General features: G+C 46.4%; 1 protein-coding gene across 7 annotated transcripts in view; it reads right to left on the minus strand.

Annotated features, from left to right (window-relative positions):
* Window positions 1-11,104, minus strand: part of ARHGEF11 (Rho guanine nucleotide exchange factor 11) — a 130,505-nt gene extending 119,401 nt beyond the window's left edge. For 4 of the 7 annotated variants that reach the window (XM_088449640.1, XM_088449644.1, XM_088449643.1 and 1 more), the window contains exon 1: window positions 9,903-11,103. In XM_088449640.1, coding sequence (XP_088305766.1) covers window positions 9,903-9,937 — 35 coding nt within the window. In that variant the 5' untranslated portion in view covers window positions 9,938-11,103. Of the gene's footprint in view, window positions 1-9,902 lie in introns of all 7 variants that reach the window. The other 3 variants (XM_088449642.1, XM_088449641.1, XM_088449645.1) reach the window with 2 other exon arrangements.
* Window positions 11,105-23,338: the final 12,234 nt, after the last annotated feature.

A 23,338-nucleotide genomic window follows, 5' to 3' on the forward strand; every position in this document is an offset into this window, starting at 1 on the left:
TGAGCCCCATACCTTAAAAATTCGGCACAAAACATTACATTAGTTCAAATACTTATTCAAATCCCACAAGGTTTTTAGCAAGCTGCAGTGTGAAGTTTTCTATGGTCACAGAGACGTTAGGTGTAACTTATACCCCAGGGCAATTACCTGATCAGGTATATCGGGGTAGCCTAGAGTCTGAAATCTGATACCCTCTAAGGACAGGCCACACAATGCTAACATGGGAGCAGGGATTATGAGATTGAGGGCCCTGGTGTCCTCAGGATACTCCAAAACCCAGCAGTGACAAGTAAAAGGAAAATTATAATTCAAGATTACGCATTATTTTCCCCAAATGGGTCAGAAATCAGAGGATTTTCCATCTGCCGAGAGAAAATGCTGAACTCTAGTAATGACATGTTTGTGTTCCCCAGCTAAAAGGAAACTTGGAGTACTAACAAAGGAACAATGTAAATCATCTATTAATATTAAATCTTCAGTTCTTTAAAAAAAAAAAAAAAAAACTTATAATAATAATTAGAAATAATAGACGCTAATACACACTTATTAAAATATCTGAAAGGAATAAATGTTTTATGCTGAATTAAATCAGTTTTGCCCTTGTCCGATTGACAGCTGCCATAAAGATCTCTGTATTTTTGATTTATTGGTCCTTTTTAACAAGTTGCCTTAAATCAGGGATGGGGAACCTCAGATCCGGGGGCCATATAAGGCCCTCGGAATTATTTGGTCTGTCCCTATGAGCTTTTTTCTGCTAGCCTTACTTGGCTAGCAGGCATACATGCCTACCCTCCCGGTTTTCGCGGGAGGCTCCCGATTTTTCGGGTAACCCCCCGCACCCCCGGAAGTGGGCAGAATTAGGAGAATACCCGCGGCAATCGCGGGTCTCCGTGAAGGGGGCGGGGCTTAAGCTGTGATTCTGCATGAATCACAGCATTTGGCCCCGCCCCCTATGTAAATTGTGCCCAATCGCGGCAATTTTACCGCGAGGGGGCGGGGCTTAATGACGCGAATCGTCAAGCCCCGTCGGCCCCCTGCTGCTTCTCTTACCCGGGCTTCTCCCGGGAAGAGAATATTAAAGGTAGGCAACCCTGCTAGCAGGGTGTGTAGAATAGCAACCTGCAGCCAGAATCTATGCAGCAGTGCCGTCTGTAGCGTCCTTAGGATGCTTCAGACAGTCACACCGCTGCCCTTACAGCTCCTCGGAGCATCCTCAGGATGCTCCGGGCATTGCTGTAATCACTGGTGATTGTGGCCCCGCCCCTTGTGATATCTTACGGAGAGGGGGCGTGGTCTGCAGCAGACCCGCGAATAATGTTATGTATATCAAAATGGCCCCTTGGCAGAAAAAAGGTTCCCCACCCCTGCCTTAAATAAACAATGTACGAAGGTTTATTATATATGTATAGCTCAGTAAGTATGGACATTTTTTGCTCCCTGAAATTTTTGTGTATTTCATTAGAAGAATATTATCCTTAAACAGGCTAAGAGTTGCAAAGAATATGTTAATAAACACATGGTAACATAGGTATGTACTGGATGAACCACTTTTTTTTTTTTTTTGTACAACAGGTCATCAGGTAAAATATACTACTACATACATTGGTGCCAACAGATCTGTCATTTCATGTATTAAATCACTGACTTGGGATGTGGGACAAACTTTCACCTAGATATGGCAGTACAGGCTATGCAACTTCCCATGTATAGAAATGTTTAGACATTCTCACATGAGTTGCGCAGTTACAGCTTCTTGTGCTCAGGAACCTAGACCTGTAGTAACTGTCTATTAATGCAAGAGTTTGGCTGCTTGGGGCTCTCCAGTTGTTGCCTTGACAGCTTATGCTGGGATTTGTAGTTTCACAATAGATCACAAACTGTTTAAACCTGATGTTTAAAATTTAAACTAGCACCGCGGGGATATAGCTCCCGGGTTAAGTGCCAGGAGCTATTCAATCACTTCTGCGGTAATGCTGGGTACACACGGGACGATCTGCACAACCAACGATATCGTTGAACGATTTCCCTGTAGTGCTGGACAAACGATATTGGGTGTACACACCGAAAGATATCTTTCAGTGAAGTCATCCTGCCACATCTCTGAACAGGCAAATCTCGACTAGATCGTCCAAATTGGCCTTCATGTACGAACGACCATGGATATCGTTATCGCCCAGCGGAAGCGCGCATCGTTGGTCGTTCACTGCATACACACGGAACGATATATTGTTGAACGATATCGTTATCGTTCAAAGATATCGTCTCGTGTGAATGCACCTTAAGCCCGCGACTAGCCCCTAACACGGATTTCTGCTCACACCCTCCAGAGTTATCCAGCAGAAATCTGCGTTAACTAGTACCTGGGGGCTAGTCGCGGTCTTACCACGTGCGGTAACCGCAGGGATGGAGCTCCCATGTTAAGTGTCGGGCACGATGCAGTCCACTGACTAGCTCTGGACAAACAAACCCTAGAGCTACATCCTTGCGGTGCTAACTGAATCATCCCCACTGAGCCCACTATCCCCAAGTAAAGTGACAGCATTCTCATAAATATAGGTTCTGGTCTCAAAATGGCCGCCTGTGCCATATTACATCAAGTCAAATAATTACAGCGTAGGGTCTGGCCATATTTCAGCAAGTACTGAAGCCCAAAATGCAACGGTGTGGGTTCTCATGTACGATACTAGTGCAGACAGGAGAGGGCTTTCATATATCGCGGCTCTGTAATGTAGAAGTATATATTTTACGGAACAGTGCGATAGGAAGAAGGGTAATATGTATAGGAGCTTACTCACTGGGAGCTATTTTTAAGACAACCCCGGTTTTCTTTGAAAACCACTGCTCGGGAAGCACTGACATAAACAGGAAAAGAGAGCCTGAAAATGGAAACATCTTTAATGGAACTTGAGGAAAACTCTGTATGGTCCAAGTGCACCCGGCAGCCTAATTATCCACCTTTTCAGTGTTACAAGTCCCTGCAGCAATCGCTCTTCTTTTCTTAATTACCGTTCTCTACAACGACTTTTTCCTGCTAGAGCTTCCGAATGGCTTAAATTTTCTGAACACCACGCACTCCGGGATGTCAAAATGGCCGATGACAGCTTCCTGTCACAGTAAGGATGTAGGGAGTGGGTTCCTGTTCTTTTTTTGGTACTATGTTAGTAGGCCTTTAGCTATAAAAGAAGCAAGCTTATGGGACCCATGGGTCAACTAGCAATGAGATTCAGGTCACAGAGTTCATCCCAGTCAGTACATTGTATAGTACCTCACGGGTTGGAAAATGGCGTTTGACACTTTTACAAAAATAACTAAAAATTAAAAAAAACTCTGCGTTGATAAAAAAAAAAAAAAAAAAAGTCTTATGTTTCTGTGAAATTAGGGCTTTTTCAGTTAGTAGTAGGGTACAGTAAAGGAAAATAATCTATATAATAATTGTGCAAGGTCTGTCCTGTCACCAACACGCGCGCACATGCTTATAGCGTTCCCGCTAGGCTGTTTTCGCAGGGCGTGGCGCCCTGCCCTCCTTCTGGAGGGCAAAAAGTACCCTGCCCTCCAGAAGGAGGGCAAAAAGCTCCCTGCCCTCACAGCCTGCGGGTGCCGGCTTCAGTGTCCCGCGGGTGGAGAAATGTGCGGTGACCCGGTCACCACCGGAGAATAGACGCCGGGCGCATGCGCCCGGCATCTATTCTCCCTGTCTTTAGCGCTTGGGGGCCGCCCGGCGTGTCCGGAAGTGCCGGGCACGCCCCCAAGTATGACGAAAAGGGGACGCGTCGTATAGACATGCCTCCTTTTCATGGCCACGCCCCTTTTCGGGCTCGCGCACAAAGTTGCCCTCTCTAGCTCCGGCGCCCTGCCTGCCGACGGAGCTAGAGTGAACACTATGCTTAGGAGACGGGACAGACCTATCCCAGGTGGAGCACCTGGGGTAAGTATGGGGAGCAGAGGGGCGCACCAAGATAGAGCTGCAGAGAGGGGGTAGGAGCTGTATATAGAGGGGGCGGGGTCAGACAGAGCGGGGGCGGGGTGGAGTCGGGGGAAGACTGGAGGTGACCCGGGTCCCTTTACTAGCACACTCAGCTGATGCAACAAACTGCTGAGATACAGACCAGAGTGTGCTAGAAGCACCAGAGCAAAGCGCGACACCCCAGAGAGGAAAGAGGAACTGCATGGATTGCGACAGGTGCAGGGTGCCAGAATGAACACTACATAGGTACATCATGAAATGCACTGTGGGGTGACATTTCTTCCAGTTTGTTTATGACCAGGCCTGATCAGAAGAATGGGATGTCCATTTCCTATACTGGGCATAATTAATAAGAAAACCGAACCGAAGCGGCCATATGAGGGGAGACCTACTGTATATTGGTGCCCTGAAGCCAAACCCCTTACATATCGCTTCACTTCCAGCTACACAGAATTCTCCTATTATTTTACCCTATAAAGATTTCATAGCTCTATAAAACGAGACACTACAAGATGGAACTTACTCTGCAGCCTGAGGATACCAATCTCTGGAGCTGGCACCTATTCCCACACTTCCATTTCCTAAAGATAATGTTATTGTTACAGGATTTAGAGATCTCAAAGTCACTTCCACGGCTGCCTCTTCACAGCAATGACCTGAAACTGTCTGCAATCTGCTTCTCCCGAGCAAAGGCACTAATAACGATCTGTAGCACTGCAATACGGACAGGTAAGGGGATAAGCTTCACAGAAAACCAGGCCGTGTAGCCGCAACGCAAATCAAAGGAGTCAACTTTGGCCCAAACACCTGGCATCGGCACTCGCTGCCCTCGGTTACTGTATTACACCACTACACAGGGCTGTAATGGGTATTGTATATGGTCACATCAGTACAATATAGAATCCCAGCATGGATGATAAAGTATCCACTATACTGAGATAATTGGAATTTACTGACATCATTCATAAAAAATAAAATGCATTAAATGAATTCCATTTAAGAGATTCCAACAGTACTGAATTTCAAAAAGGCAGGCCCAAATTATGGGAGTTTATACCAAATTATTTTTTTATTTAACAGGTGCAGCACAATCTACTAGCCTGTAGGTGTCCCTATTTCAATTAAGTCCATCAAATTTAAAATCAAATTTGTTGATAACTACACGGTAAAATCATGATTCTCCTTCTCAAAAATTCCTAATCCACCACCTATGTATAGTTCCAATGTGTTCGCGCTGTTCCCAGTAGTGGGTGTTAAAAGTCTGACATGTCGACATTGTCAGAATGATGACATTCAGGATGGGAGAGTTAGGCACTATGGGGAGGTTATGGTTAGGCTATAGGGGGGGGGGATATTAGGGTTAGGAATTAGGGATAGGATGATTGTACTTACTGGAACGCTGGAGAATCAGATTACTCCGCCGGAACTAACAGTCACATAACCGATGGGACAGGGAATCCACCACTTCTGCTGTGAGCAGGTTAGTCACCACTGGGCCACTAGGAATGATTTGTCGACATTCTATCATGTTGACATTTCAGCACGGTCAACATGATAAATGCCGACATATCATACTGAACCCCTCCCCCACAGCTCCTGACACCTTAGCTCATTTAAATGTTTTTAACTGCTATAGCCAAAAATAAACTCAGCTATACAATAACAATATAATAATACTATCACACAGTAACACAATATAACAGGCTTCAGGTGACAAGGGAACAGACCCCTCAATAAACACAACTGTGCGGGTCCAAATTGGTGGTGATTTCCCATAGTCACATTACTGCGCAAAACATGTGCAAGATGCAAAATAAAGGCTCGTTTCACTACACGCAATGACAGGCATTTCACTTATGAGACTGTAGCAGTTGTGTAGAAATCGTGGCGTTGTCCAGAGCAACCAATCAGCCGTTTGCTTTCATTTTCTAAACTGCTTGAAAAAAAAAAGGCATTCAGAATCAAGTTCCTATCGCCTACTAAAACCCGTAGACCGGTTTTCATAACATGTCCCTTAATGACTTCCTTGACGGATAATATGAACAAACAGTGAATAATTATCTTAAGTCAAGTGCAAAGTACATGAGCTCCGTTTGATAAGGAAATGCAAATACTAGACTGGAGCACATGAGAAGCTCAGTAAGGGAGGTCAGGTGTAAGGACACATTCTTTAAAGTGTTTATCAACAACCGTACAGCCTCTAGTCGCTATTCAGTTATCGATCAATCAGATCGAACCGTTGCGCCAACCAATGCTTAAAAGGACCCCGTATAAAGAGAGATCAACAGGAGTTTTGCTCACGGTCTAAGCGATATTCAATCAATTTCCACGACCAGCACCGAGGCTGCATTTATCGTGGATTTCTGCTCGCACCCTCTACAGGTGCCATCAGAAATGCGCGCTAAGTAAGGCTACGGGGCTGGTCGCGGGGAAGCTGCCTAACGGGGCTAATCCCGTGCATTTTCACGCAAATTCGTGGACGTCGCGGGCGTTAACTGAATATCTTGCTTAAGACTTGTCTCATCCTCCAAAAACAAGATACATTGTAGGTCCTTGAACACAGGGGGTCGGTTCATTTTGGAACCTTGGGCCACGGATAGGTTTCCAGCCAATAAGGAAGCAGATTTCCAGCCAATAAAGGTACATAAATCTTGATTGTTTTTTGCTCGCAACTCACTAGGCTACAAGCTACAACAAGTGAGAATTCCCTGCCCAGATATCCTGCAAGGTCCTGGTAGAATTGAATAATCGCCCCATCGATTGTTTTTGGGCGTCCATCGGGCGGTATTCAATTGTTACACCGATGGGTGTGACTGCCGCGGGCGCCCATTACTTATCGCGCAACAAGGTGAATGCCGTTGGGCTCCCAAAATACAGACTTTAAGCTAATCTTTGCTCGCCTCCTCGGGAAGGTGCAAGCAGAAGAAATGGGTGCCCTTGGCACTCGATCGGAGGAACAATTGAATTACTCCGTTGGGTGCCCATTAGTTACAGCTGCGGTAAAAACAATTTCATTCCCTCCTTGGTGTGCACTGCAAACATAGGGGCTGTTGAGCAATGTGCACAGAGGTTTAAACAAGTGTCAGCACAACTGATCACAGATTATAATAAATGCATCCAAGGAAAACAGGGTAAAAATATATCTGTGTGAACCCCTGCACTAGAGGTGGGCTGCAGGCATTGCGGACTTTCAGTCTCCACCTCTCCTGCCCAGAGCCCGCCGGGCAGTGGGTGGGGATTCTGGGGGGGGACTTGGTCGTTGAGCTACTAATTGCCTTCTGTGATGGGGTTCAGTCCGATACCCCCTCCCCACATTCCCTCGGCTGATTCAATAAGAGTTTCTGGGAGGGAACACTGTTGTTGTATGTAGCTTCTACCTGTCATTTTATAGAACGTACATCATAAACACTGCCTCTAAGCTGACTGGTTGTTATGGGTAACTTCTCCGCTATTTAGACAGCATGATACATCTCTCTCCCCCCCCCCCCCCCAAGTTTCAAATACTAGACAAGATAAAACATTACTACACATGAATGTAAAAAAATTTAAATAGACATGCCTAACTTACTGACCAAGGTTCATATCTTAATCTACCCTGGTTAAATAAAATCTTATTGGGTTTTGTAGAGGGGATTTTTTTTTTCTATAAATCGCACAATAAATGCAACAGGTACTCTTTATACTTGACCTTCTATGGGCGGGATGTACTAACCTTGCGGTGTACATCCCGCCAGTCACCGCATCCCTACTGATCACATAAGTACTAACATATGCGATCAGTACCGCAAAAGGACAGCTCTTCCGATTAGAGCTGTCCTTTGCGATCAGCGCTGCTCCTTGAACTTCCAGGCTTATGACCCGGGAGTCCATCTGTGCGTGTACCGAGTGATGCAGCAGCCACAGCGCATGCTGGGAGGGATCCGATCGTATCCGTCATACCGGCGCGATGCGGTAGAAGCCCACAGGCTTCTATAGAGTAACGCCAGCAAACGCTGGAGTTACCCTCCGCATTGAAGCCCCGGCGCCCAACCAATGGTACATATGGAAAATGCGGTAAGACCCCGAAAATGGGGTTTTTATCGCATTTTCTATTTAGTACATCCCACCCATTGTTCGAAGGTAACAGACATGCGTCTTGGGTTTAGTTGAGAGCATTGAAGCAAATCATTCTGAAAGCAAACACCAAGCCCTATTCCACCCTAGGGAGGGCATGAGAAGACTGCTCCTGTGCCCAGGGAAACCTGGCCACCAGAACATCAGGAAGAGGAAAACCTAGCAACCAATGAGATTCTAGCTCTGATTTATCTAGTACAACCAGGAAAATATCTAGAATCTGATTGGTTGGCAATAGCTCCCATTTTCCTTTTTTGAAATTTGAGTAAATCTACCTCCTAGTCTGCTAAACAGAAAATGACAATGACAGAGGCTAGACCGGCTTTTTGTGCAGGTGGACGGGTCTCAGCAGGCCTTGCAGAGAGAGATGTACACCAAACCACCTCAGGTAGGCCTCAGGCCCCCTTGAGCTTCAGCAACTGGACAGATATTGCTACAGTGGAATAAGGGAAGGTCAGACTCTGTTTAAACCATCCAGGGCCCGATCCTTCATAAACAGCATGGTATACAAATGCACACGGCCCTTAACAAACAAGATTAAATAGGCCGTGGTCTTGAAAACAGATCTCCCTTTAAATGCATTAGCCGCCCCAATAGCAGTAGCTTTGCACGACACAAAGCTACTGGCTTCGGAGTCCCTGACATTCGAACAAAATGCACACAGAGAATGTGATGGATCTGCCATGTTTGAGTCTTCCGCAAGGGTGCACCGACTTCTCCACCCATCCCGTCACCTTCGTTTCCTTGGTGCAAAGGAATTCTTGTTGTCTGCAGAACCTAGTTCTATGTTGCAGGGGAAATTTATCATCCCAGGTTTGTACCATTTTCAGCTGGTAAGCTGCCATGTCTGTTCCAGACCTAGGACATCTTTCAAGAGAGAAAGAAAAAGGAAGAAAAAAAAGCCTGGATACTTTTACCAGAGCCAAGTGCTAGGCCTTTAAAATTGGAAGAAAATAAATAAATAAAAAATACATTCATTCATTAAACCGCCATTTCACATCGCATGTCCTAGTAGCCAACTAAACTTTTCTTGCATATTTAAACCATGATCTACCATGAACACCCAAGGAAATGTCTTTCTGAAACTGCAAGGTTAGCCCCAGCCAGACAGAAAATAAAAAATATTTCCGATCTGTCATTCCCACCTCTCTCCAAAACCACACAAAGCAAAAATCTCTGCCGTTCTCTGCAGCAAAAATGACAATTGTATTGTATATATAAAACTAAATTCATAACTACATCCAGAACTTCAAAACCAGACACTTTTACCATTCAGAACATACGTGTATATATAGTGCTTACCATTCCACAAGATGTAAACGCTCGCAATAACAACAAGATTTAATCTCGGTGCAAAATTATCATTACATAGATTATATTAAGACACTCCAATGGTTCTTCTCATTGGTAAAGGGGACACAAGAATAGGCAATTGTTACAGGACAAGAAAGAGGGGGAGGGGATTAACCTGTCACATATAATAAATCGGAATATATGATATTAAGGATTACACATATATATTGTGCAACAATCATTTACACAAAATTATAATTATTTCTCTCAATGAGACTGGCACAGATGTACATAATATACATGTCAACATGTATAATAATCATTCAAAAATAAAAAATTAAAAACAATGAAATGCTAGCATAACCCACACACATGTTTTTGTATGCAATAAAAAGTTGTTCAATACAATAGATACAACAGAAAGACTTTTGTTATAAAATGCTAAATGATTGACAATCCTTATAACTGTCACATTCAACCATTAAATGTTTAACATAATTATAGCACAATAGACAAATAGATAATTTTATACCTGTCAATAGATGTCGGAGGTGAACTGATGCTCATTTTTGCAAAGGATATCCCAAAATCCAGCGTCTCACCACCGAATTGGAAGAAGATGCAGGAAGATTGAAAATTAAATGTATAGGGTTTATCACTGCAGACAAATGCAACAATGAATTCTTAAAGGAGCAGGCAAACTCATCTTGCATGGCCCTCCTTCCTGCTCCAACCCAAATAAATACTGGCTCTTTCGTCTTTGCGTGCAAATAAAGAGGAAAAAAAAATATATATCCAAAAATTCTATCTAAATTCAAGTTTAAAGTCCCATGTCAAGATGTTCTTTGCCTAAACATTATGGCAGAGTAGCAGAATACTAAATAAAAATAAAATCCAGCAAAATTTGTTTTAACAGCTGTTGTTCTGTTGACAAGGCAAAGTTTTAACCCTCAGCGTCCACAACGATATCCTGCAGGTTTTTTTTTTTCATAAATAAAATATCATATTCCCCTGCACAGATCATCCAGCTACAAAATAAATTATCATAATCATTTTTTCTTTCTTAAAAAAAAAACAAAAAAAAAAAAACTAAAAGCTTGGAAGTTTTTTTTGCATTAACTTTAAAATATATAAAAATTAGCAAATTAAAATGCAAAAAAAAAAAAAAATTTGTATATAAAAAAAAAATATGCTAAGGCATTTGCACAATTCCTTTAAGTAACCACAACAGAAAAAATAAGCAGTGGTTTGGGATTTGATTTTTTTTTTTTTTTTTTTTTGCTCTGCACCAATTGAGTTTTGTGCAGTGAAGAAACCTACAAAGCAGATATTTTCAATGAGATCCTTCCAAGCTGGTTCTTTCTCCTTCTCCACTGGATCTTTGCTATTTTCTTCCTTACAGCACATCCAGCTCTGCTGCTAGGCCTGTTAGATCACCAGGCTTTCCTGGAGCCCCGTGCCCAGCATGCTGCATCCTTCTCTCCCCCTCCTCAGCCCTCTCTCCGGCTCCATATCCAGATAGAAGGGACATGCAAAAATATATGTCTGTAGTGATATTGCAGGGGAAAAAAAATTCCAAGGCACAGATTAAAGCCCCCAGTGCAGCAGTGATAGGGAGAGATAGTAGAGATCAGTTATTTTCTGTCCCCTCCCTCCTTCCTTTCTTTTCCTTTTTTTTTTTTTTCCTCTTCTTTCTTTCCCTGCCCTCCCCCCTTCTGCATAAATACAGGCAGAAGCTGCAATAAACACAGTCACAGACCAGGCTTTGGTGCTCCCCTCCCCCCTGACTGCTGGAGGGAGGGCTGGGCAAGGACTCCTAACTCCCTCCCCTCTCAGTCCCTTCCTCCCCATGCTACTCTCCTCAGTGACTGGGATCTGGGAACACACACACACACATAGGACATATTGTACACATATATTGTATTCTATATAATTCTGTACACACCACACACAGCTGTAATGCCCTGAGCTACACCAACACACTGCACATCAGCTAAAACTATTACATGCACTAATACTGACTCGCTCATAGCTATGCCTGGCATTGGGCAGGTCAGCACCATACTGTATGTACAGTAAATGCAGGGATGCGGTATATAATGGCACGCATGTGAATTGTATGTGCTGCACTGCAGTTAGATCATTTGTGCATGCCTCGGGTACGTTTCTATGCAGAATGCATGGGTGTGTATGTGCCCACATAGATTGCAAGATGGCTCGGGCGGTGCCTTCTGTTTGAATGCCACTGTCGGCAGTTTATCCTGTACACATCCCGTGAATGTACAGTGATCCCTAATGTGTGTTGGATAAGGAGAGCTCTGGCGCTGCCGCCGTCCTCAGTGCAGACAGGTGAGCAGAGCAGGTGGTCTTCTAGGACCTGCTGGAGCTCGGTGGAAGGTCTAATGACTGACATGTGCTACTGCACAATATTATTATCATTTATTTATATGGCGCCACAAATGTTCCGCAGCGCCTTACGAAGTACATGCGCCGGGATCTCCGTGCATCTTTCTCCTTGGTATTCATGCCGACTAGACGTGACTCCGTGACCCTCCAACGTACTAGCTGTGCAGAGCCTATACAAACACCACAAGTACACTAAATCTCCACCACTATCATGTGTGTGCATATTGCTAACATCCACCGATGAATTTAGCGCTCCGACGCCGGGCGCTCTACAGTGCCCAGCAATACCCTAAAGCTCCAGGCTGCTTCTATATGCTACAGTTATACCGGTCATATCCCTGTCTCTGTTATTCTACCTAGTTCGATAAACCTAAGCACTGGTTAAGCTGCACCACGTGCGGACTGACCGCCACCAGCACCAAACAACTGCACAACACGCTCAACATCATACATCATTCTGGAGATGTCGACATTGTACCTTTCGATATGTTGAACTATGTGGGTGTTGACACGGTATGTGTCGACAATGCGACTGGATCCCTTAACTAAGAGTGAGCTTAGTGCAGCGATAGGGAACCTTTATTCGTCCGCTTCAACAATAAAATAGTGCCAGGAAACAGGCGAGTGATAACCAATATCCCGGCAATACTGGAAGCCTTTTGCGCCACTGGTGACTCGATAATGGGCGCAGGGTCTGTGTTGCACACTGGCCTCTGCACCCATTTAATATACCTACCTTGTGGCCACCGCTAAGCAAGCCACCAGAAAAATGTTGCCGACTGTATTTGCCTAGAGATAATGTGCATACGCAGCGAGTAATCACCAGGAAAATGTCGCCATGTGCCAGGTAAAGTAGCGATGTTGCTGGCCGTGACCGTGCTATTCCGCATAGGCACATTGCGCCTTTCCCCTGGAAATTAATCACCCCCATAGAGGAATGGGGACATAAAAATTATATATATATCCCACCCTTCGTGAGTGGGATATATAACCCATGAAGGTTATTACCCAAAATGCCTCCACCAACCCTGCATTACGTCCAACGTACCCATTGTGTTGACTGTTTTTGGTTTGTTTTCTTCTTTCTGTAATTGTAAACCGCTGTGCTTTGTTTTTGATGTTGTAAAGCGACTTTGACTCCAGATGGAGAAAAGTGCTATATAAATAAATATATTATTAATATTATGGTTTAACCGTTACAGAAATATTCATATACATAATACACTTAGAACTGATAAATAATTAAGAATTTATAATACGGTCAGGTCCTGCAGTAGAAGCACTCTCGGGAGCAGGCTTCCTTCGGTAAATGCCCCTATACACCTACCGACGTATTGTCCAATCCTGCAATCGGATCGGAAACTCCGATCTGCCGGTTGGAAATGTCGACCTGCGGCCATCGAAGGATCAGTGAAATTATACAATTTCACCGATTTGCAAATCACGATCATACTTTGATCATGATCAGCATATCGGTGAAATCCAACATGGTAGTGTATGGCGGCCATTAGTCAGTAAGTTCATGGTATGCCCGGTCACCCTATTTTCTACCCAAATGCTTCAGCTCACTAGAACACATAGGAGTGAGGTCGATTGTATGGCCTGAAAAGACTTTGGACCTCATTCAGAGCCGCTCGCTTGCTAGGAGCAATTTTTCGCCCGTCTGCGCATGCGGCTAAGTCGCAGTGCGCGTGCGCAAACTAGCGTCTGCGATATACAATCGAGCTCTCGTAGTACACAGACAGGACGCTACTTTGAGTGACAGATTGCGCCGTTTGTGGGTGGTAACAGGGGAAGGTGCTTAGATATAGCACGTAACATTTGTGAGTCCAAACTGACATCTAATTTGCAGTGTAAAAATAAAGCTGTGGTCTACATGCAAAAGCAGCCAGTATTTACCCCACATACAAAAATAAATTATTTGCACCCCTTGCATAGCAACATGGTTTGTCCAGGTTCACAGGGCTCGATTCAGACCCGCTCGCTAGATGTGTACGCTCGCACCCAGTGTATGCAAATTTGAGAAGGCAGGCGATCGCACAGCAAAGCATTAGCATGACCACTATGTCTTGGCGTGCGATCGCTCAGTGTATGTAGACACCCACCAGCCTGTCTTAAAACACCCACTTGCGCACGTCATCTCCAGGAAGTGTATGCAACTATCGGTACATCGGGTAGCATCGGATGCGACGCATTGTTTGAGGCAGACCATACCCTACCGCAAGCACTGCGAGCGCTTCAGTGTATAAACCAGCCAGGTGACGTGTACTATGATGCTGCCTATAATTTATGTACGCCTCTGAAACGGCATTGAGAAGCTCAGGCACGCCTGCGTTCGCACCTCCACTCCCCCGTTATTAATGGCCAGCCCCTGTCACCACCCACAAACGGCTTCTCCTGTCACTCACTCTGCTGGGCTGTCTATGCGCAGCGGCCGAACGCTTCCCGATATCGCGCATGCGCACTGCGATGCGTACGCATGCACACAATGCGAACATCGGCCGCCTACGAGTGAACGCATCCTAGCGGGCGGGTCTCAATCAGGTCCACAGTTACTTGCTATATCTTACTCTATTCCCAAAGCTGAATCAGGCCCCGAGTTCCTACTTGGACTAACAAACATACTTTCAGTCTCCCATCTCTGCTCAAGCCGTACTCGCCAACTTTGCTGCCAGGTCGGCACAGAGGGGGCATGGTGGCCGGGAAAGTGGGCGGTGCAGGGGGCGTGGTGGCACGATAGCGTCGTCATTGCCCTGCTCCTCGCAAAGAAAACAGGCATTGTATAGTGGTGGGCGGGTCTTCGATGAAACGATTCAGCGCGGATCGCATCATCACCGCCATCCCGGCCTGCCCACTTGTGCTCTGTAAGTGGATGGCATCGGGGAGGAAGGGGGGGTGTGAGTGGGCAGAGGGGGGTCGCAGGGGTGGGGATTGTGTGCGTGTGGAGGGGGGCCAACGAGGAGGGAGAGGTGCAGGTGGATGGAGGAAGTGCGGAAGACATGCCCACTTTTCCAGGCACCCTGCCAGCCAGAAGCAAGGGCCATGGGGCAGCGATGGCGTCCTGTGCTCTGTTCGGCGGCATCAGCCATTCACCTCTAGTTACGGTCCTGGTAAAGCACTATGGTGGCGCTATATAAACAAATGTTAATGTGAAATGTTGACGCTTATAATACCAAGATTATCCCAGCAGTGTCGCTATTATCACAGCAATGCCCCTGCACATGCCAGCATTGCCAAAATAACTGAGCATTTCCCTCATCATGCAAGCAATGCCCACACTCGTATGTCAGCAGTGCCTAGTTTATAGTAATACCCAACAGTATGGAAGTAAATACCAGCAGTCAGTGCCCACATTACGCCCCAGTACATAGCAGCAGCGCATTATAGCAACAGTGCCTACAGCTGCTGGCATAGACAGACAACACCAGGCATGCCACGCGCTGTGCCCTGTCCTACTTGTCTGGAAGCTGAAGATTAAACACATGCTGTGTCTATTTAGAGTACAAATAAAATGTCTGCCCTTAGGAGGTTGACGAAAAAATAAACAAAATGTGTACAAAACAAATGTAGAAACACAGTCATACACAAAGGGCTACATGTACACATCTATGCGGCTGCCCCAATACATCCGCTTGTTCAATAGCCGCCATCTTTATCAGCATGCTTTTGCACCAGTCCTATCTTTGGTGCAGAAGATGCGTCTGACAGTTCCGTAACTAGGGATGCGCAAACTGTACCGATGCACAGGACCAGGTTAGCAAGGGAGCAGATGCAGCAACATCTCCAGGCCTCCACATAAAAACAGGCCCATTGGCATAACAGCATGGTGATGACCGGACACCCAACTGGCCACAGGGTCGTACTAAGATTGTATTTCTATTTTCCCCACGATATGATGTAAATTTCACACTTTTACATATTTAGGGAGACATTGGGCTGATAGTGTAAGAGGGGACACGCCCACATGGCTCTGGCCACACCCACACAGCACTGGTCACCCCCACACAGCACCAATCACAGCTCCTCTACTCTTCTCACCATAGGCCCTTGAACATTTTCAGCCCCAGGCCCATTGGCTCTTAATCCAGCCCTGTACACGCCCACTACACTCCCTCTCTAAACTTCACCAGCAGGCAGTGTTGTAACTAGGGGGAGTCGGTCCAGGTCAGTGGTCTCAGTCAGTGTAGTGCGGTCCGCAGTGCGCAGTAACACAAACACATCGAGGTGTGTTTGTTTTAGCAGCCAATGAGAGTCAGACAGACTCTCATTGGCTGCTGCACCCAGAGCCGAAGCCGGGCTGGAGCTCACTCATGAGCTCCGTCTTCCGGCTCGGCAGTGGGTGAAGGGAAAGACCTCATGATGTCTCTCCCATAGTGCCGAGCGGGAGGATGGAGGAGCGGACGGCGGTGGCGGGCGCAGGGGCGAGTAATCAGATAAGTATGTGTTTTGCGTGTGTCTGTAACCCCCCCTTCCATCTGAGTGTTGGTGGGGGGTTACATGTCATTGTGTTATATATGTAAGGAGCACTACTAGCCGGGGGCACTGTATAAGGGGTACTACTGGCCGGGGGCACTATATAAAGGGCACTACTGGGGGCACAGCATAGGTTGTCCACTACTGGGGGCACTGTATAAGGGTCACTACTGGGGGCACTGTATAAGTAACACTACTGGGTTACTGCATAAGGGGCACTGTATAAGGGGAACTGCATAAGTGGCACTACTGGGGGCACTGCATAAGGGACACTGTATAATGGGCACTACTGGGGGCACTGTATAAGAGGCACTGCATAATGTGTACTACAACAGGGAGCACTGCATAAGGGGCACTGCTACTGGGGACATTGCATAAGGGGCACTACTACAGTGGGCATTGCAAGAGGGGAACTACTAGTATGGGTATTGCATAAGGGGCAGTATTACTAGGGCCATTAAGGTGCATATGGAATGGAAAGGAATGTTCCCAGAGTGACAAGACGCGGTGGTGTGTCTGGTTGACACGACACCACTTTTCAGTGACCACGCCCCTTGTGGAATGTGGCCACGCCCACTTTATTTGAACCAAAAGCGCACGCACATACTTGGGGGGCGGGGCTCCGTTTTTTAACTTGCCCTGGCCTCCAAATACCCTAGTTACGCCACTGCCAGTTGGCGAATGCCCAGTTATGCCCATTCAGCTGCAAGAAGTGGAATTGCGACTGAGATGCTAAGAATCGCAAGATTCGTCCGCATAACGGACTTGCATGCAATGTACTTGTGAGATTACACTACTTTTGTACAAATAACAAACAAGTATGGAAGCTATGGTTAGTGCATTTTTGGCCGTTTTTTTTTTTTTTTTCATTTAAAAAAAATGAAATAAATAAATATTTCTCCCAATCCCAATTTGGGCGGAATTGAATTGTTTTCACAGCCCGCATCTCCCGTCTAAAGTGACAGGAGACGCGGGCCGCTATGCAATTGTTCTAGATTTTCGTTCTGATCGCGCCCAAAGTGGTCGGGTCTAGCCGCGTAAAGCAGCTAAAACCGACCAAAGTGCTTGGCGCGATTGCGAAAAGTGATGTTTGGGCGCCCAAACATGTCACTTTTCGCACATGTCAGCTCTCATCCCCCTGGGGCTGCGAGCTGAAATGTAGCGCTGGCAGCTGATCGTGCCCGATAGGAGCAAGAATTGAATAGCTCCGTCGGGCGAGATGGGGGCAGGAATCAATTGAATTCCGCCCTTTGTCAGAAAATAAAACAAAAAATCTGAACTCCACTTGGATAGACCACGAGGTAAAAAATAGTTATTCCCGTTGAAAGCACCATACTGTACAGTATAGAGAAAATCGATCCCTCCACGTGGTACAACGCTCCTGTGGTCCTGACGGGGTTACAGCAGAGTAAACATATAAACGCCTATGCTGGGCGGGTACATAGATAGTAAATGGATGGCATACTGGCAGGCTGCAAGGCAATCACAGTGGTGGTTACGGAGTTATTTGTTTGCCTTTTGTTTGATGAGATGAGGAACATGGAAAATGCCTCTTTGGTAATCTAATAGTATATGACATTTTCTCTATTAAGCCGACATGGAAGCCCCTCCTTACTGGGCACATGATCTTCCTCCTGGTGGTGATGAATACAGCAGACACTGGTGAAACTGCTGGAAGTTAGATATCATTGGGAATCAGTACAGTAGCTGGTAATGAAGTGATGCCTTGTGTTAGGCGGATGTGAGGCTGTCTTGTTTGCTCCCTGCTGGTCAGTTTTTCTGCTCCCATTAAGCACGCAGAGAGGAATTAACCCCCTTCAGCCAGGCGTCTGCACTACAGCATTGCTCCGAGGGGATTCTGGGATTCTGAGCACATTGGCTGCCGCCCATATCCGCAAGGGACAGAAAATAGAAAACCACAAGACCATTTTATTTGGCTCGTTTCATCTCCCGCTGTACTATTTATTTTAAAGTAAAATTATACTCCAGTTATGGTATAACCGGTGATGCAGATGAGTGGAAATTGGAGCAAAGGTAATGGACTTGCTTTAAAGCGAACCGGTCGCCTTTGCCCAGTGGAGGCGGCCATTTTGTGGGAGGTGCCAATGTTCAAGAGAAAGGCATCCTAAGGCATCGCTTCCATTCCTCACTGCAGTACCCTTTGTTACAGTGGGGCTATCCCGAATTTCAAAGGACAACAGTGAAGGAGACTAGGGCCCTGATTCAGAGCTGGACGCAAGCGGCCGCTCGTTCGCTCCGAGCGATGTTTGCCCAACTGCGCATGCGTACGGATCGTAATACGCATGCGCGAACCACTCAGTGCGGCCGAAAATCGTGTGCTCGCAAAATAGCGAATGCCTGCTATTTTGAGTGACAGAATGAGGCGTATGTGGGTGGTAACAGGGGAAGGTGCTTGAAAACGGGGAGTGGAGATCCGATCACAGGCGTGCTTAAAGGTCAAAACGGGCGTTTTATGGGTGTGCATAATTAAAACTTCAGCGTCATTGTGCACGTCACTGGGTTATTTTTTGCCAGAACTGCTCGCAAAATTGTGGTAGAAAAAACCAACCACAAGAATAGCGAGCAGTTCATACCCTGTTCGATGTACTCGATTAATCTAATAAATAGCGGACATGACGTAGGATGCGAGCGGCCAGGGGGCGTAGTTTCCCAAAAAACGACCGCAAGTTTTGTACGCTCGTTCAGACCTAGAGGCGTGAACAGACCGCAAACAGCGAACGGTTCATTTGAATAGCCAGCCCTATTTTCTTGACGAGCGAGCACAAATAGCGTCCGGCTCTGAATCAGGCCCTAGGTTTGGTCAGAACGGGGTATGTGATTCACATGAATGACAGACATCACTCAGAGTTCATGCCTGGTTCCAGTGTTGCGTGCCTCCATCTTGTTTGCGTGCAGCCATCACATACGTCACCTTAAACTTGTGCTCAGCGCTGGGCTAAGGGGGAGGCTGGAGGAATCACGGAGGACTCAACTATATATAGGCACGCACTCTCCCCCAATACTCCTATGATCTGATCGACCTCTATCACTGAGTCCACGTAAACTCTTAGTGAACATAAGCATCTCCATCTGCTCACAGAGCGGCTTTCAGCCTCAGTGACATTGGCTGATAGCAGCTCTATTCCTTCCCCTCCACCAAATTCCAACAGCAGGGTTTAGGAAACGAAATGTTATCAGCCCTATCTACTAGTGACAAAGTACAGCCTTCTATACTCCACTAGTCACTGATTGGCTGCCGACGGAGGCTGTTGGCAGGTCAGAGACCTGGCAGGAGCCAGGAGGTGAAAACCCACTAGCCACCATGGAATGGACTGTATATTGCACGCTGGCCACAACAGGCTGAGATTTTAATTGTAAACTTGCCCACCTGGAGTTGGGCTCTAGACCGTCCAGCATGGGAGATCATCTCTGCGGACAACGCCGATGTTAGAAGATCTGCCCAATGCACAGGATCTGTACTGTGCATGCGCAGACCTCCTTCTGATGGACAGGCTGCGGCCGTTTGATGGCGACATTAGGCAGCGTGTCGGCCCCAATCTCTGGACGTGCTGAAGCCAGTGGCTGCATCCTTGTACACCGCTTCATTGGCTTCAGCCTGGTGGTGACACTACCGGCCATCCTGAGTAACCTGAAGGTCACTCAGATGACCGATGGTCACGCAGAGTTATCTGATGCTGCGTCTTTTGGACGCATCTGCAGATCACAGAATCCGACATGAGGAGTCTATTGACACAAGACCTGAGCCTGCTGCGGAATTAGTATATTATTGCAAAGTAGCTGCGTCTAAAAACGCAGCTACTGTGAAATAGCGTACAGCTCTGTATCAGAACCTTGGCCAATAAAGACTGGACTTTGCGTTGTAGACTGGCCGGCAGCAGGGAATAACAAGTGTACTGTACACTAGCTACCAGGAGTGTATTGTAAACTCACCACCCAGGAATGAGCTCTGTAGGGTATAAACCATCAGGGGATACTAAGCCACCAGAGTATGGGCTTTAGAATGAACATTTGGCCATCTGGGAAAGAGGTCTAGGAATGACATGAGCTGTGATCTAGCCACCAGGGAATGGGTTCTGACTTGAATTGAATTGTATTTTATTGGCCAAGTATACAAAACGCATACCCGAAATTTAGCTCCAGTTACTGCACATCAGAAAAACACACATACATTAAAAATCACAGCCAATCATAAAAAACACATAAAACACTGGGCCTGATTCAGAGCGCTCGCTCTGAATCAGGGCGGCTTTTTTTTTTTTTCGGCCTGGTCTCCTGGCCGCTCGCTAAGCTGTGGGTGAAAACCCACAGCTTTTGCGAGCGGCCAGGTGATGGTCGCGACCATCGGGCTTGCGACGAGATCCTTGTAGTAGGGTCTCGTTCCCGCAAGCCCCAGTGAGCTTCCTGCTCTATTCCTGCTCTTCAGGAACGCCTCCGTTTGTCCAGCTACCCCCCCACCCCGCCTACAAAACGAGACGAGCTGTCAATCACAATCGACAGCCGCCCCGTCTTGTAGTGAGTCCCGCAGCGAGCGAAATTTTGGGGCTCGCGCGTGCGCACTGCCCGGCCATCGACCCGCTTGCGAGCGCTATGCTCAATCAGGCCCACAGTACCTAAGTTATACTCACAGAACAAGCAAATCTTCCCTATTAGTTGTTCAACAAACGAATAGCCTGCGGGTAAAAACTATTAAAATGCCTTGAAGTTTTCGCAGGCAGGGTTCTATAACGCCTGCCTGATGGGAGTAATTTAAATAAAGGACAGCCAGGATGCGACTGATCCCTTACAATATTGGAGGCCCGCTGAGGGGAGACCTACCCCAACAATCCTCTCCGCTATTTTCACAACCCTTTGGAGCCTACACTTATCCTTTCTGGTCGCCAAACCAAACCAAACCATAATTGAGGAACATAACACTGACTCAATTATAGCGGTATAAAAAAGAATCAACGGCTCCCAGGGAAGTTTAAACTTTTTAAGCTGTCTTAAAAAATACAGTCTTTGCTGCGCTTTCTTCTCAATAATATAAATATTAGGCCCCCACTTAAGATCTCATGATATTGTAGACCCCAAAAACTTAAAAGAGTCAACAGTAGCCACAGCGTTCCCATCTATTACTAGTGGGGACACAGGGGCAGGACTCTTCCTAAAGTCCACAACCATTTCAACCGTTTTACACAGATTCAACTCTAAGTTATTCCTACAACACCACAAGGCCAACTGTGCCACCTCTCTCCGGTATGAGGACTCGTCCCCATCCTTAATCAAACCAATAACAGTGGTGTCATCTGCGAATTTCAAAACTTTCACAGTTTGATCCTCTGCGCCTAACAGTCATTGGTATACAATGAAAAAAGCATAGGGGAAAGGACACACCCTTGGGGGGACCCTGTGCTGATCCTACGTGCAGAAGAAGTGAGCTCCCCTGCTTTCTTGTAAACCAACTGAGCTTTACATTGTACACTAGCCTTCTGGGTATAAGCGCTGTGTAATACAGTGATTACCAAGGATTTAAATCTGTATAAGCGGGTTGCAGTCAGGAAGCCGACGGTCGAAATGCCGACCGCCGGCTTCCCGACTGTCAAATTTTGGCAGGGTACTAATGACAGGCGTCGAAATCCCGAGCCCGACGCCCAGCATACCAAACGAAAGTAAGCCCGGCGCGGACAGCCACAGGGGGGGAGGGTTAGGGTTAGGTTTTAGATTACAACTTCCAATTGGAAATCACTTTTAGGGCTAGATGGGCCATTAGGACAATTGAGTAATGCCACTGGGCTTATGCAACACCTAAGTTACTTAAATTTCATTCATTATATTTTCTGTGTTTTGTTAGATCACTTTGTAATTATTCAGGTACCAACATACCCTGCGGATCATCAGCGTGTGCTTCCAGTACTCAACCCTCCCAATTCATGCTCGAAAATATTAAAATAATTCCCGTTTTTGGCTTGTGAAACCGATTCAACTACTCCTCTCCCATTCTGGACCCTGCAAATTACACTTGTCCCTGTCACCTGACCTGTACGTCAGTTAGCCTGCCCATCCAGACCCGCAATGGCTTATTGTTCCCAGCTGGATCACCTATTCAGATGCACAGTCCTACCAGCACCACCTGTTTCCAGCTATGGGAGGTCTATGCATGTGATTAAGCTCTCTGCATTGGCAAGTAGATCTCTTTCTAACCCCCTCCATGTTGTCATGTGCAGTCAAATGTACAATTACATTTCATTAGCTGCTAGCAACACATATAATTATATACTTATAGCAGTATGTATTACGGTATAAGTAATAGGAATGGGCTCTGTAGACTGTGGGGTCATATAGTTCGAGTATAATGTGCTGATCACTGCTGTATTAAGGGGTCTATGTACTAAGCCTTGGAGGGAGATAAAGTGTACAGATATAAAGTCCCAACCAATCAGTTCCTAACTATCTGTCCACCTTATCTCTCTCCAAGTCTTAGGGCCTGATTCAGAGCCGGACACTCTGACCAGAGCGCTCGCTCTGAATCAGGGCCCTCCTCCATTAAAATGGAGCGTCCTCCTGGACGCTCGTATAGCTCTGGGTCACCACCCACAGCATATACGAGCGTCCAAAAAGATGGTCACGATGGTCTTGACCATCGCGACCATCGGACTTGCGACGGAGACCCTGCGGTAGAGTCTCCCTGCCACAAGCCCTGGAGTGATTTTGGCTCTATCAGAGCCAAAATCACTCCCACTGACATCACTAGTGATGTCAGTGGGGCCGGCTTCAGACCCTCCGTCGTGCGCATGCGCAGTGGGGAACATCGACCCACTTGCGAGCATACTGCCGCTTGCGAGTGGGTCTGAATGACCCCCTTAGTACATAGACCACCTTAAGCTAGTTACACACTTGAGCAACTGGCATTAGTTTCGACATTGGAATGAATGCCCATCAACAGTGATTGTGCGTCCACACTGGACAACTTTAATGAACGACTTAACGATCACCGCTACATCACTCTTTAACAACGCACTGGCCGCTAGCGATATACAGTATGTGTGCAGCACATCAAACCTGTCGACCCCTGGAGCGCGCAATCATGCG

Source organism: Taudactylus pleione, unplaced genomic scaffold, assembly GCF_031769625.1.
Source record: "Taudactylus pleione unplaced genomic scaffold, aTauple2 ptg000490l, whole genome shotgun sequence".
Lineage (NCBI taxonomy): Eukaryota > Metazoa > Chordata > Amphibia > Anura > Myobatrachidae > Taudactylus > Taudactylus pleione.